Source organism: Onychostruthus taczanowskii, unplaced genomic scaffold (genome assembly GCF_017590055.1).
Source record: "Onychostruthus taczanowskii isolate IOZ18803 unplaced genomic scaffold, ASM1759005v1 scaffold8, whole genome shotgun sequence".
Taxonomy (NCBI): domain Eukaryota; kingdom Metazoa; phylum Chordata; class Aves; order Passeriformes; family Passeridae; genus Onychostruthus; species Onychostruthus taczanowskii.
Genome location: NW_024505892.1, coordinates 15381514 through 15395011, shown reverse-complemented (window position 1 = coordinate 15395011; position 13498 = coordinate 15381514). Strand labels below are relative to the sequence as shown.

At 36.7% G+C, this 13498-nt stretch overlaps 1 protein-coding gene across 3 annotated transcripts in view; it reads left to right on the top strand.

The window, feature by feature from the left end:
* Positions 1 to 13122, top strand: part of VTA1 (vesicle trafficking 1) — a 39726-nt gene extending 26604 nt beyond the window's left edge. Inside the window, exons 6-8 of one of the 3 annotated variants that reach the window (XM_041423711.1) lie at positions 2309 to 2479; positions 4286 to 4366; positions 11963 to 13122. In XM_041423711.1, the coding sequence (XP_041279645.1) occupies positions 2309 to 2479; positions 4286 to 4366; positions 11963 to 12108 (398 nt within the window). In that variant the 3' untranslated portion in view covers positions 12109 to 13122. Of the gene's footprint in view, positions 1 to 2305; positions 2480 to 4285; positions 4367 to 11600; positions 11695 to 11962 lie in introns of those variants that run through there. The other 2 variants (XM_041423710.1, XM_041423712.1) reach the window with 2 other exon arrangements.
* Positions 13123 to 13498: the final 376 nt, after the last annotated feature.

Here is a 13498-nt window from a genome sequence, read left to right as displayed (position 1 = left end):
ATGTCCCCGGAGGGCCCCCTAGGCTGTGAGTTGGCTGGCAGCAGCAGGCAGGCAAGGAGACTCCACACGGCTTCTGAGGGTGCTGGTTAGATGAAGGTTTATTTGGGGTCCCAACCCCGGGAACAGCATGGCTACTGAGGGAAAAGGGGGGAAGGGGGAAGGAGGGGGAGCCTCGGGGAGGGAAGGGGCAAGAGGGGGGAAGAGGCTGAGAGAGCCCAAGGGCTAAGAGCGCGACTGGTTTTATAGCACAGCTTAAGAGGGGAATTGAAGTGGGCGCGGAATCATATTGGGCCAATGGGATGACAGATACAGGATGGTTCAGGGCAGGACCTCAGGATTAGAATATACCATACGTTTCGGAGGGGTGAGACAGGGCATACCATTCAAACAAAATGGAATACAACACTGTGCAAGAGGGACACAAGTATGTGGCAAAGGGCTGCAGATATGGGATATGTAATCCTAGTGCACAGAAGGAAATCAGAATGTGCCTTGAGAACCAGATTAGGGCAACAGGAAGCTGCAAGGGGAAGAATAAAGCAATAAATGCACTAACAGCTTAAATATGGGCATGAATTCACAGGTAGTTTTTTCATAACTGAGATACTAAGCAGTGGAAGCACATTTTCTCTGACTGCCTCATCCTCAACAGTTGCTTAGTAATTTTTACAAAAGTTTTCCCAAAATCCTAGCTTCAAATAGACGCCCAGCTTGGAAGTTCCAACTTTATGGCTACAATTTGCCCAAGCTGTAAATAATTGGTAACAGTGTTACAAGTAATACTTGGCAGCCTCACCTTCAGACAGCATGATGAGTGTTGTGTGTAACTATTTCATTCATTTTATGTAAAGTAGGCCTCTGGTTTTGTTCGCTATTTTTTCTGAAACTGTTGTGTAATTTTTTTTTTCAGTTGACACCAAAACCAGTGAAAAATACAGCATTCAAGCAATGGTTTCCTATTATTACATTATTATTTAAAAGATAGCGTATGCAATGTTTACTCTTGAATCTCAGCTTCTTTTTGCCAGTTTTCAGACATTTAATTTTATTTCCACACATGTTAGCTACACGATATTGCAGTATGAGTTACTAACAAAAAATACAGCAAAAGAAAGGTCTGACACCTTAAGGTGTTTTTTGTCTTCCAGAAACCTGTCAGGTGTTTATTTGCATGTGTCAGAAATTGTGCCATAAAGTCAGAGTGTATTTATTAAAGTCCGGTAAAAATACTCTAATAACAATATTTGATTTTAGTATGCTTTATAGCCTTTTTATTAGTAAATCGTATTGTAAGTCAAAAAGTATTTAAGCATTTTTCCTAAAGGTAGCATGTGAATTTTTTTCTGGGAGGTAGAAGGACTTACATGCGAAACAATTCTGATATTTGTAATAGTAATATTTTTAATAGTAGATCCTTTAATTATTAAATAGCTGAAGTGTTTGCATAAGTCATAGTCTTGTGTAGTTGAAGATCAATGTGGATTTATTAAAAAATACCTCTTTTGCTAGCTCTACACACATACAAGTTTTGTCCTCCCATATTTTTTGTTCCTTTTCAAGCACTGGCTGTTAAATAAACAATTCCCAAAACTGCTTGTTCCATCTGACCTTACTGATACACATTTTAGCCTTTAAAGCTGTATTAAATAAAGTAGATCAGAACTTTAAGAACATGACTAGATTGAAAAATATGTATGTTCTTTGTACATGATGTGGGATGTATTGAATCTCATTATTCTTACAGATCATTATGTATTCTAACTGTTCTAGATGCAATTATGACTTGGCTAAGCTGCATTTAGTTTCCTGTGTGGTATTACTTTCCCAAACTTCCTCTTGGTTCTTATTTATTAGTGGTTTGATTTGGGGTAAAAGAATTGGCACTGCCTAGCCTTTTATGAAGAGTTTGTAAGGCAAATACAGTTTTCCATATTCTGGTTCATGTATATGTTAAAATGTGGATTATTGCCTATTTGTTCAACTCCTATGGATGCAGAACACAAAGGTATAACAAACTGTTCTAATGAGACAGATAGCTTATATTCAGACAAGCAAGGAAATGATTCTTCGAGGTGAACAGAAGAGATCTTTGGAAGTATGTGACTGTCTAGATCTTTGTTGTATGATATGTTGCTTTTTACCTTTTCAAATCAACCCTATGGTGTTTGGGTTGATGCTTTATGTCACACATTGTGGTGGCAATTATTTTAGCAATAAAAATTTGAAAGGAGGTGTTAAGGAAAGCCAAAGTTTTCAAGTGTTTATACATAGTAGTTGCAGTCATTCCTATTTTGTATTATTTTAGCAGATGCTGAAAGGGAAGAAGCAGGGTCATCTTCTGTCCATAGTGGAACAGCTCCATCATCGTCATCTACATATGAAGCTAACAACATACCAACTAGTAATTACACTGGCATACATATACCACCAGGTGCCCATGCACCAGCCAACACTCCAGCTGAAGTACCTCATAACACAGGTATGTCCAAATCACACCTGAGAAATACATGCCTTTAATGGGAGGTGAATTTTTGCCCAAATTCTAGTTCATCACATAGAAAGTAAAATAGCACAGTATTGTGTGGCAAAAGCATCTTCGTAAGCTAAAACTGTAAAAATGCCACTGGCAATATTTTTTAATGTTTTCTTAAAATATGTAAATCATAGTTTGGAGCACTTTTACAGAATACATCTATGGACTAAGAAAGTAAATGTTCCTTCAGACAGAATTTATTGTCTTTTCTTATATCAGTAAAATGGTGTTGCATTGCAACATTTGTACTGTAAAGCACAATTTGAATCTTTCACTTTATAGGTGGAATTGTATTACTTCATTTCATATGTAGCTCCCCCTGTGCAGATGGGCTGCTGTTCTTCATGTGGGACCTTATCAACACAATGTTGAAATTCTTACAACCCCATAGCAGTCATGCCAGATGTACCATTCATACTAGTTTGGTTTGACTAGTACCCCTTTTCCCGTGGAAGTGCTTTAGTGTGACTGACTTCAGATATTATTACTAATGGGAATTTTGTCCCTACGGCTAAACATACTGGCTCCTACATCCTTCTTATTACGTGTAATTTTGGGACCAAAACCAAGTTTTTAGCAATTCCAAGTTCCTTCCCAGATGCTGTATTTATTTAAAAAAAAATAAAAATGATTAAGTGATTGATGAATAAAGCTTGTTCACCTTATGGGACCTTTTTATAATGATCATATAGCAGAGTTATTAATTAATTCTTAATTAATAATTAATTAATTAAACTAAAAAAAATTAAAATGTTTATTTCAATCCTAGTGATCATTTATTGTTCAGATACATTTTTATATTATCAAATGTACGAGATTTTTTGTCACACAGTCTCTCCTTTTACATTCTCATTTAAAAATGCTTCACCCTATGAAGAGTTCAGGATGCTCTTTTTTGTCAGCTTTATCAAAGGGAAATCCTTCTGATAGGTGGGGTTTTTTTTGGGTCTGGGAGGATCTGAAAATTATGGAGTACGTACCTTGTTGGAATAAATAAATTCTGTACATTTCATAGTTTTAACCACACCTATTGTTCAATGGAGTGATGTAATTTAGGAAAGTGATTTTACTCTGTTCCTAGACAGCAGATGTTGCAAAAATAACTTTATGCTAGTCTGTTATGTTCTGGACATATTGCAAAAATACAGTTTTCAATCAAAACAAATTAGTGTACCTAAAATGAAAATGCAGGTACAAGAACACTTCACAGTATAAAGTGCTGCTTCTTCTTCTAGCACCATTATTTCCCTTTTAAACTTAGCTAGCTTTTTTATTCTCATTAATTGTTTTCAAAGGAATTAGGAAGGAGATAATTGGCAAGTGTGAGGTCACTGGCACTGGGTTTTAAAAGTATAGTAATATAGACTGCTTCTGGTATTAGAATGTAGAATTTAAGTTTCAAATATAAAAGTTTACTCGCACTTTTCTTTAGCAGGTTTTCCTCAATAAGTTAGGGTAACCAGTGTCTCTTGGACTAGTATTTTCTTATTTTTTTCATGCCTGAAATTAAATTTCTGTGAAGTCCTGTACTGGTAAAATGGATGACAGTTCTGTACATTCTTCTGTTTTATATTATGAAACATTCATATTTGAAGTGAAAGCATTTAAATTATTTGTTACACAGTTTCAGAATTCATATGCTATCAGCTGCTTAATTTGAAAATTATAAGGTATATCTGTTCTGGTTTTTTGCTTACTTTTAAAGTCAATAAGTAAAAATAATCCAAGTCCTTTTTTTGCATTGATTTGCAGGAGTGACAAGTAACACCATTCAGCCTGCTCCTCAGAATATACCTCTGGTTGATCCTTCCCTTTACAGTGCTCAGTCTGCAGGTAAGCTTGGGGCATTTGTATTGTTGTACATGGACATACTCTGTCCTCTGTGTCTCCCCTGCACTGAAGGAAGAATTTTGAGAAATATTGTCAGCATTATCTGAATGCTATTCCAGAATTTTAGAAAGAGTGGACAACATCTAAGCATTGTGTTGCTAAGATTTTTAGTAGTTTCTGAAAGCTGTTACAATATAGTGTTGTCTGTCTGACTACTTTGAACTAATTAGCTAGCATTGCATAAGGCTTTTTATTATTTATATTGTTGCTTCTCAGGTGAGGTTCTGATATACTTTGCAAAGTCTATATTCCTGATTGCTTTGCCAAATAGTATTTTTTGTAATTAATATACATTCCCTTTACTTAAAATTTGTTCTACAGGGTGAGCATGTAAGTTACTTATTAATTTCATAAAATGCTTCATAAAACACTCGGGTTGTGATTTTGTGCAGAAAAATAGTGCGTGCTTCCTGACTAGTAGTATCTGTGCTAAATGAAACAATTAATTTGTAAGGTACTGCTAATGATGTTATTTTGATGTACCATTTAATCAAGGCTTTTGTCTTCTAAGATGTCATCTGTCTTTGATGTTGATAACCTATATCATATGTATTTTATGTCTGCTTGGGTGTTCCATGCTTTGAAGTGTACATGTAAGGGCTGACCCTGGGGAAACCATGGCCTGTGGAGGAGTAGTAACTGACAATAAAGCTGGAATCATCCTAGATTTTCATTTGAACACTCCTGTATGTATGGTACATGAGTACATATGGACAGAGAGTTTTTCTGTTTTCTAAGAATTTTTCTGTCCATGGAATAGAGAAAAGTGTGTAAAAAAACTCCATAGATTACATCTGTTTGTAATAATCAGATTTTTTTATTTTTGCAATATGACATGGACGTTGAATGAAGAGGGAGGTCTAGGAAGCCTAGAGTTTATCCTCATCAGGATATACTCTCGTTAGTATACAATATTATATGTAATTGCTATGTTAAGTTCTAGTACTAACCACAGTAACACATTGCCTGTTATGACTACAAAGTTTAGATAGGTATGTTCTTGTATTTTATAACTTAGAGATATTTAGTTACTTTATTATGTTGTTGAAGACTGTGTCTGTGTTAAAATAGGTGTTCTGAAAAGGCATTTGTGCTTCAATCAAATGCTATAGTAGGAATTCAATGTTCAACTTGTTTTTAATCTGCTGGCATAAAGAATGCTTAAGGATATTTTCATTCTAATATATTAGAAAGCCATTTTTACAGAAAAAATAAAAATTTGCCATTGATAGAGACATACTAACTTTAGTATTTTCCTGAAGAGCAAAAGGTACTATAGGTGCTAGAGTTTTTCTGGCATATTACTGTAATCACAGGATATTCTGAGCTGGAAGGGAGCCAGAAGGATTAAGTCCAACTCTGAAGTGAATGGCCAATACAAGGATCAAACCCACAACCTTGGCATTATTAGCACTGTGCTCTGCTGGCACTGATGTCTCATGTGGCAGTAACTCATTCTATTGAAAACAACACCTCAGACCTGTAGCTGTAACATTTAAATTTGGTGATAGCTTTTGAGTTTTGGGGACTGCTGTGGGTGTTTTGGTAGCTCCTCAACTGAAATGGCTCAAAGCTTTATTTAAGCCTTGACATAATAACTGCTGGTTGGAAGGCAAATGTTGAGATGTCTGGAAGCAAAGCTTTCATGTTTAACTAGCTTATCATGATCTTCTAGACAGTCATTGTATCAGGTTTATTGGTAACTACTCTAAAAATTTTAGTCACATTGTTTCTTGGTTTGAATGCTTGTTTCTGGTTGTCAAGAATGTCATAGTTTTGATTGAAACTTAATTTTTTTTATTAAGTTTATGACATTCCATTATTCATATCTGAATAGTGTGATTGCATTGCTCCCTTTTACCACCTACCTGAGATAACCTGGTTTAATAAGTATATAAATAAGAAGGAATTAAGTATGTTTATGAGAACGTGTAATAAGTAATATTGTGTAATTATAAGATTAAGACCCTTGCTAAGCACCATGACAAATCTCCTAACTTGATCTAACCTGTGTATTTGCATGCCTGCATTCCTCCCCTGCACATCCCTGTTGTGTCACTACAAGCTTGGGTCTTCTAGCAGCTCAAAGGGTCACATTCTTATGAGGGAGTGCTGCAAAAGTGGAGGCAAAGAAATGATAAAGGTAGTACAGGTTCTTGGTTTGAAAGCTTAGAAGACACACTGTCAGTTATGCAGGAGTCTCAGAGGGCACAGGGGATGTGTCAGCAGAGGTACACTGGTAGCTTTCTTTGCATGTGTGGAGTTAAGAAGTTAGAGAAGTGGAGAGCAATGGAAAGTGTTTGTCCTTGCCTGTCGTTGTCTTGTTGTGCATTCTTCCCATGCTGCTGTGAGGAATCCTTTCTATGCCAACAGTGGCCTTGTTCTCTCACCCATAAGTAGATGGAGAAATGCCTGTATGTGTTAATGGATGTACAAAACTGTGGGACTCATGAGCCCTCCCCAGTTCCTGAGCTGCAATATACATATCTGGGCTAGATCCTTGCTGCATATTGAGGTGTGTACCATTCCTGTGGAACTGAGGTTTCCTTTGCACGGGAAGGAGGGATCAGTGTTGCCCTCCATCCAAAAGATCCACAGAGCTAGCACAGTGCAAGGTACATTTGTTCCATGACTTAGACACGATGTCTGTGTCCATGCTAACAAATCATACAGGATTGCAAATATTTGGCATGGAGAACAGCTGGCACAGAACCTCTCACATCCATATTATTAAACTTTTAAACCTAAACAAGGTAGCTTGTTAAGACTGCTTGTGTTGAATGGTCTGTAGCTTGCTCTGACCACAAGTCATGCCCAGGAATTGTTTGGGAAATTGCTAGGCCAAAACCATACTGGAATCTGTTCCAGCAGTTTGACACTGCAGACAGTCATGTTTGAGTGCTGAGACGCCTTCCTTGGCAGTGTTGAATGTGGTAGTGTAGGCATAGCCAAACAGGATATTCCACATATTCCTGCAAGACTCTTTATTGTAGTAAGATCAAATGTGTATATTAAAGATAAATTATATCTTTTCTTTGCTTCTGTAACATGGGAGAAGCCATTTGATTAAAGCTCTTATGGGAGAAAAACTTCTAGTGGAGAAGAGAATATTTTATCAAAGAAGATTAAGGAATAGTGTTCTTTGATTTTTAGTTAGCATGAATCTTTCAATAGTTGTCCTGTCCTGTGGGAAGAGGTTTCAGAGTTTAATACTGACTTTTGAAAGTCTCAAAGCTTTTTCATTTCAGCATGGGTTAATGTGTCTGACAACAGAATGTAGAATTATGCAGCAACTTCGTGTATGTGTGTGTGCACTTCTCTGGTGTCGTCGTCTTAAAAAAATTTATACCCCTAGATTTTGCTAACACTAAAGGCATTCATAGTTGTGCTGTACAGATTTTATAAGATCATCTTATGTTGCCATATGGTCCCTTGCGCAGGTGGCATAGTATAAAGAAGGCATTTGTCCATTGTAGTTGTGTGTATAATGTTTGATATTCTACACACAAAGTAGAAATAATAATTTGACATTGAATGTGTTTTCATGATCCTAAAAAGAAATCCTTGAGTACTTATATTTCAAATATTTCAAGTGATTTAATGGGTAAAAAGAGTATCTTGTTTCAAAAACCATTTGTTACCTTTTCCATCACTGTTTTTGTACACCAGTTTGTATGACTGAAATGTTCTTAAATCATCTGCCTTATATTTGGGCATTCTAAAAAGGAAAAACATCAGAAGGGTAGAAAAGGATTCCAAGGAGAAGCAGATGTATTTATGTAAAATGCACATTACTTTCATTCTAAAACTGTTTTTTTCCCAAAATGATTTCAGCAGCTCTAGTCAAATCAGTTTCACTCTGTGTTTCTCTTAAACTAAGAGAATTATGCATGTTACAGATTCTTTATTCCTGTCATGTTTCAGTAGTATAACTACGGTCCTAATAATTCCAGATTAACACAGGAAGCAGGTTTGTTTCAGAATAAATACAATATTCCTTTTGTATCTCATTGTTGTTGGGCTTTTTTAGAGCCAAAAATCACTGGATACTTGAGGCTGGAAAGGACTTCAGGAGGTGGTCTGGTCCAACCCTTCTGCTCAAGGAAGGGTCATGTAAAACCAGTCACTCAGGACCGTGTCCTTTTTGTCTCCCCCAGCCTGTCCACTCTCCCTGTGGTTTAATTTCCTGCACTGAAGAAGTTTGAGAAAAAGTGTCACTGCTCGTTCTAAAGATAGGTTTTGAATGTCTCCAGAGACGGACACCACAACCTCTCTGGGCAACCTGTCCCAGATCTTGGTCACCCTCAGAGTAAAAACTGTTTCCTGGTGTTCAGACAGGACCCTCCTGTGTTTCAGCCTCTGGTCTTGTCACTGGGCATCACTAAAAAAGCCTGTCCTTTTAATACTCTCCCTTCAGGTGTAGCCTGCAAGGCCTCCTTGGCGGTCAGAAGCCTGAGCTAGGAAATGCCAAGTCACGATGATTGGACATTAGAAGCCCCTCTCTGCCGCCTTTCGGACCCTGCTTATCTCTCTGTAAGCCTAAAGGTCACTTTCCCTTGCCCCTTACTATTGGACAATTTCCAAAACCCCTGTAAGGTATATAAACCCCTAATTCTGCCTGGTTCAGCAGAAGAGCTGTGATTGAGAACCTTCGTGGGGGACACCAATAAAGAATTCCTGTGGAAGCTTATACAGCGCTTCTCTCTCCTTGCATCTGCTGCAGCGGCACCAGCAAGCTAAAGAGCTGAAATCACAAAGAGCTGATAATCATTAAGAGCTGAAACCACTTAAGCTTGCTTAGGTTGCCTGCAGCTGGGAGCTGCTTGGGAATTCGGATGCTGTGCTGAGAGCCACTGAGCTATCCTGGCCAAGGCAGTCCACCGGGCATTGCCCGGCTGGAAACTGCCGTGATATTCAGGTATTTAGGTACTTGATATAAGATCCCCCTGAGCTTTCTCTTCTCTAGGCTGAACAGTCCCAGCTTTCTTGGCCACTTCTCATGCTCCATTCCCTTAGTCATCTCTGTGGCCCTTTGCTGGACTGCCTCCAGGATGTTGGTCTGTCTCTTGTGCTGAGGAACCCAGAACTGGACACAGCACTCAGGATGTGGCTGAAAGGGGCAGGATCACTCCCACCCACCTGCTGGCAGTGCTCTTCCTAATGCAGGATAGGATGCCATTGTCACTCTCTGCCACAAGAGCGGATTGTTGGCTCACGGGCAGATCAGCGTCCACCAGGACTCCCAGGGCATTTCCTCCAAAACTGCTTAACTTTGGAATATGTAAATTGAAGTAGGTTACTAACTTTTGTGGTTATACCTTTGATGTTAAGTACAGTCATTGCAGTTAAGTTTTACATTATTTGTAAAACTTCAGAACACAGAGCTGGTTTGTTTCTATTTTGCTTTTCCATTGTGAGGTGTCGACTTCAATAGGAGCTCAGGCTACTGAGCACATCAAAAGATCAACCTTCTTACTCTATAAACTTTGGTTTGTAAATTTAAAACTAATAATTTTTTTTTTCCCTCAAGTTATGTCATAATAGCATCTGAGGTAGATTTCATAATAAATAAGGCTTTATGCCAGCAAAACATTAATAGAGCTCATACTGTAAAAATAAGATTAGACGGGTGAATTTAGGCTTGCTTCCAATAAATTATTTGAATACTGGACTGATGCCTTGGCCAGTTTTTAAAGAATGATTTTGTAGTTTCTTTTGGCACCATAGCATAAAGCTACTTTGAGGGAAACTTGGTCTTTTTAATTTCTTAAAGGTGTTCAAAAATGTGGTCACAGATTCACCCAGCTGCTTTTTAGTCTGTGACTTTCCTGAGGTTGCAAAATACCCGAGGTGTGTATCTGTGTTTATGCACTCCCTCGCATGTATTTACTCACATGTGTATGTATTTTAAGAGATTAAATGTGGCTTCACTTACTAAGCATGAAATTAATACACATTACAATCATAATGAGCCCACCAAGTTTTTATGTCCCTCAATGGTTATATTTATTTCTTGAAAATAATTGGAGTTCTAGAGTATATTTTAAAGATGGTTAAAATTAATCTTCAGAGTGCTTACCTTTCTGATTTTATTTGGGTAGGGTTGTTTTAAAAACCAGCAGACCAATCTAATTTTTAATATTCTCAGGTTTTCTTTTTTATTTTTTCAAAAGCTGTTCTTAAATAGTAAGACTGGGGGAAGGAAAAGCAAATATAATAGACATTTTTGATAAGAGTAGAGATTCTTTAGTAAACATTCTCACAGTATTCCTAACAACAGTTCTATTTTGAAATAAAGGATTTAGCTAATGGAAATTGTGCCATAAAAAATGGCTTTAAAGATGTTCATGTAGTTGCTTAAGAGTAAAATGTATTTAGAGAGCTAAATCTTTGCTTAACTAAATTGTATGTAAAATGTATGGTGCATTTAAAAGCACATTTGCTCTTAATCTGTGAAATCTGTTCAGTGCTTATACCATACTGTGTGGGAAGTTATTAAATATATGCACAATCGTCAGTGGTTTATATGATTATTTATCTGTGCCCATAAAAATCTATCATTTACAAGTTGTTTTTAAAGAACCAGAGTAAAGATTTTATAATTTGTCCGTATTTGGGTATATATAAATTTGTCCATTATTGGAGTAGCATGGGATTAGCCTTAAAACTCACAGTGAATTTGTGGGTGGAAGGGGGTACGGTAACACAGTACTGCTTTATTTTACACCCGCATCAGTGATACTATTCACATATAAAATCTTCTGCCATTTAGGGCTTAAGTCCCTAATGTGTCTTCTCCAAGACTGAATGCATGTGTTTGAGCACTACAGAATTCCTAAAGTTTTGACTTACTTCAAGAAGACTCTAATTAATAAGTAACATAGTCTGGTTTATACTACATTATGGGAATATTTTTTGCTAGTGTTCTCCAGTGTTACAAAAATGGTCACATTTCATGACATCAGTCTTGTTTTCAGTCATCTTACATAAAACCAGAAACAAAAATTATTTGGAAAAACAGAAACATAAAATGTGAAAACATGCCAGTGAGAAATGCTTCTACATTCGGAAAAGTTATTCCAGTTGAGAAGGAACAGTTTGTAACTATGTATTATTTGTGAAGAAAGCAGAGTAATTATGCTGTAAACACAAAAAGCACTGTCCTTGTTTCTTGCAGGTTGTAACATGATTACAGCTGACTTAATGTCATGTAAAACTCTCCTTTGCTGTCTTAGATGAAGAGCAGATCTTTCTCAAAGGTATTGGCTTACTTTTGAAAGGCACTGGGTCATGCAAATACCAGTGTTTAGAAAGGTCCTCACATTTTTCAGTAGCAAAGAAGTTAAGCTTTATACGAATGGAAAGAAAAGAGAACAGAACAGGAGAAATACTGTTGCTTGGTCTTTATAATAGTACCACAAATATTAGCCTGGTTTTCATAGTATTACCACAAACATCAGTAAAACATAAAAATCATAAGAAAGGAAGCTTAAATCAGATTTCCTTTGTAGTAACTTTGTAATACTTATGTTTTTGCAGGAGAAGTCCGCTTGACTCCAGAGGACTTTGCCAGAGCTCAAAAATATTGCAAATATGCTGGCAGTGCGTTGCAGTATGAAGATGTGAGCACTGCCGTGCAAAATCTACAGAAGGCCCTCAAGTTACTCATTACAGGCAGAGAATGAAGCTTTAATCCAACAGATTCATGTCTTTCGCTTAAAGAACTAACAGTTTATTACTGTACCTGTTAGGGGAGTTACACAGACATTCTCAATCCCATCACTCATGACTATGAAACCACTGTTTCAGTGTCAGATTAGCAATTAATGGTACAGTAGGAATCTCTGTTTTGATTTAACAGACAGTGGAGCTTGAAACATGAGTGCAATGGCTTGATGTATGCAAAATATTAAAGAAAGTACTGTGAACACCACTCAAGAATTAGAATTCATTTTGCAATATTTGGATTATCAGAATTGGAAAATGCTCACTGTAAAAAACTTGAGTATTAGGATGTTTTGTTAAAATTCTTACTCCTGTTTTATTATTGTAAACAATGATTTAATAAGTACAATACCTTTAACATGGTAACTAAGATTAGTGCTTTCCTCCTGAAATGAGAGGCTGAATGCGAGAAGGCTGACAGGTCCACACTGGGAAGGACTTTTCTATACATAAATTATTTCAGTATTTGTATTATCTGAGACATAAGTCTAAATTGAGAGAGTCTTGAGGACATTTGTATTTAATTTGAAAATGTTCTGGAAGAAAACATCTATTGATACTTCAGAGGGAGTAATTTTGATGTGTTCCAATTTAATCCCCCACAGGTGTATGGACTACTACATGTATTTTTGATTATTGGTTCTTGCTCCTTCTGCGTGAACACTTAAAATTTTATGTATCTGTATGGGTTAATTAAGAGAAAATATTAATATTTATCAACAATGATCCCAAAACTGGAAGCAGAGATTCTAATTAACTTGAACTTTCAGGGAGACTTACTGACAGAACAAAACTGTTCCATCTTTTTAAGAGGCTGGAAAAAAAGCTTGTTCTTCAGCCATTAAAACACTATAGGTTCGTCTCTGGTATTAGTGTCATAGAGCTTTGTATTTCCAACTAATATTTTTTCCTGTCTTGCTTTGTTGTGAAGACTTTTGGACTTGGGATTTAATTAAAATATCTTGGAAACTGAATTTTGAGTCTTTTTGAGGTCTACCACTGCAATTATAGAGCTCTTGATTGTTAAAAATCATCCCATGCTGTTTAAAAGAAGAGTATTCAGTCTTTTAACTGGCGTGACATAATAACTGAGTACACCATAAAGCATGTCTGATATATGTAATAATTTTAATGACATCTTATCTGATCTCTCTGTCTTTCCAAGCTGCTGGATCAAATCCTTCTTATTTATAGCTGCACTGATTTGGAGTGGATTAAAATGAGTCTTATATTGAAAGCAAAAAGATCAGGAAAAGAAAATGAAACATAAGCATGCATTAAAGTTTAGCTGGCTGTATCCCTTAAAGTGTGTAGTGTCTTTGACAGCAGATTTCACATGGGTAATACAAA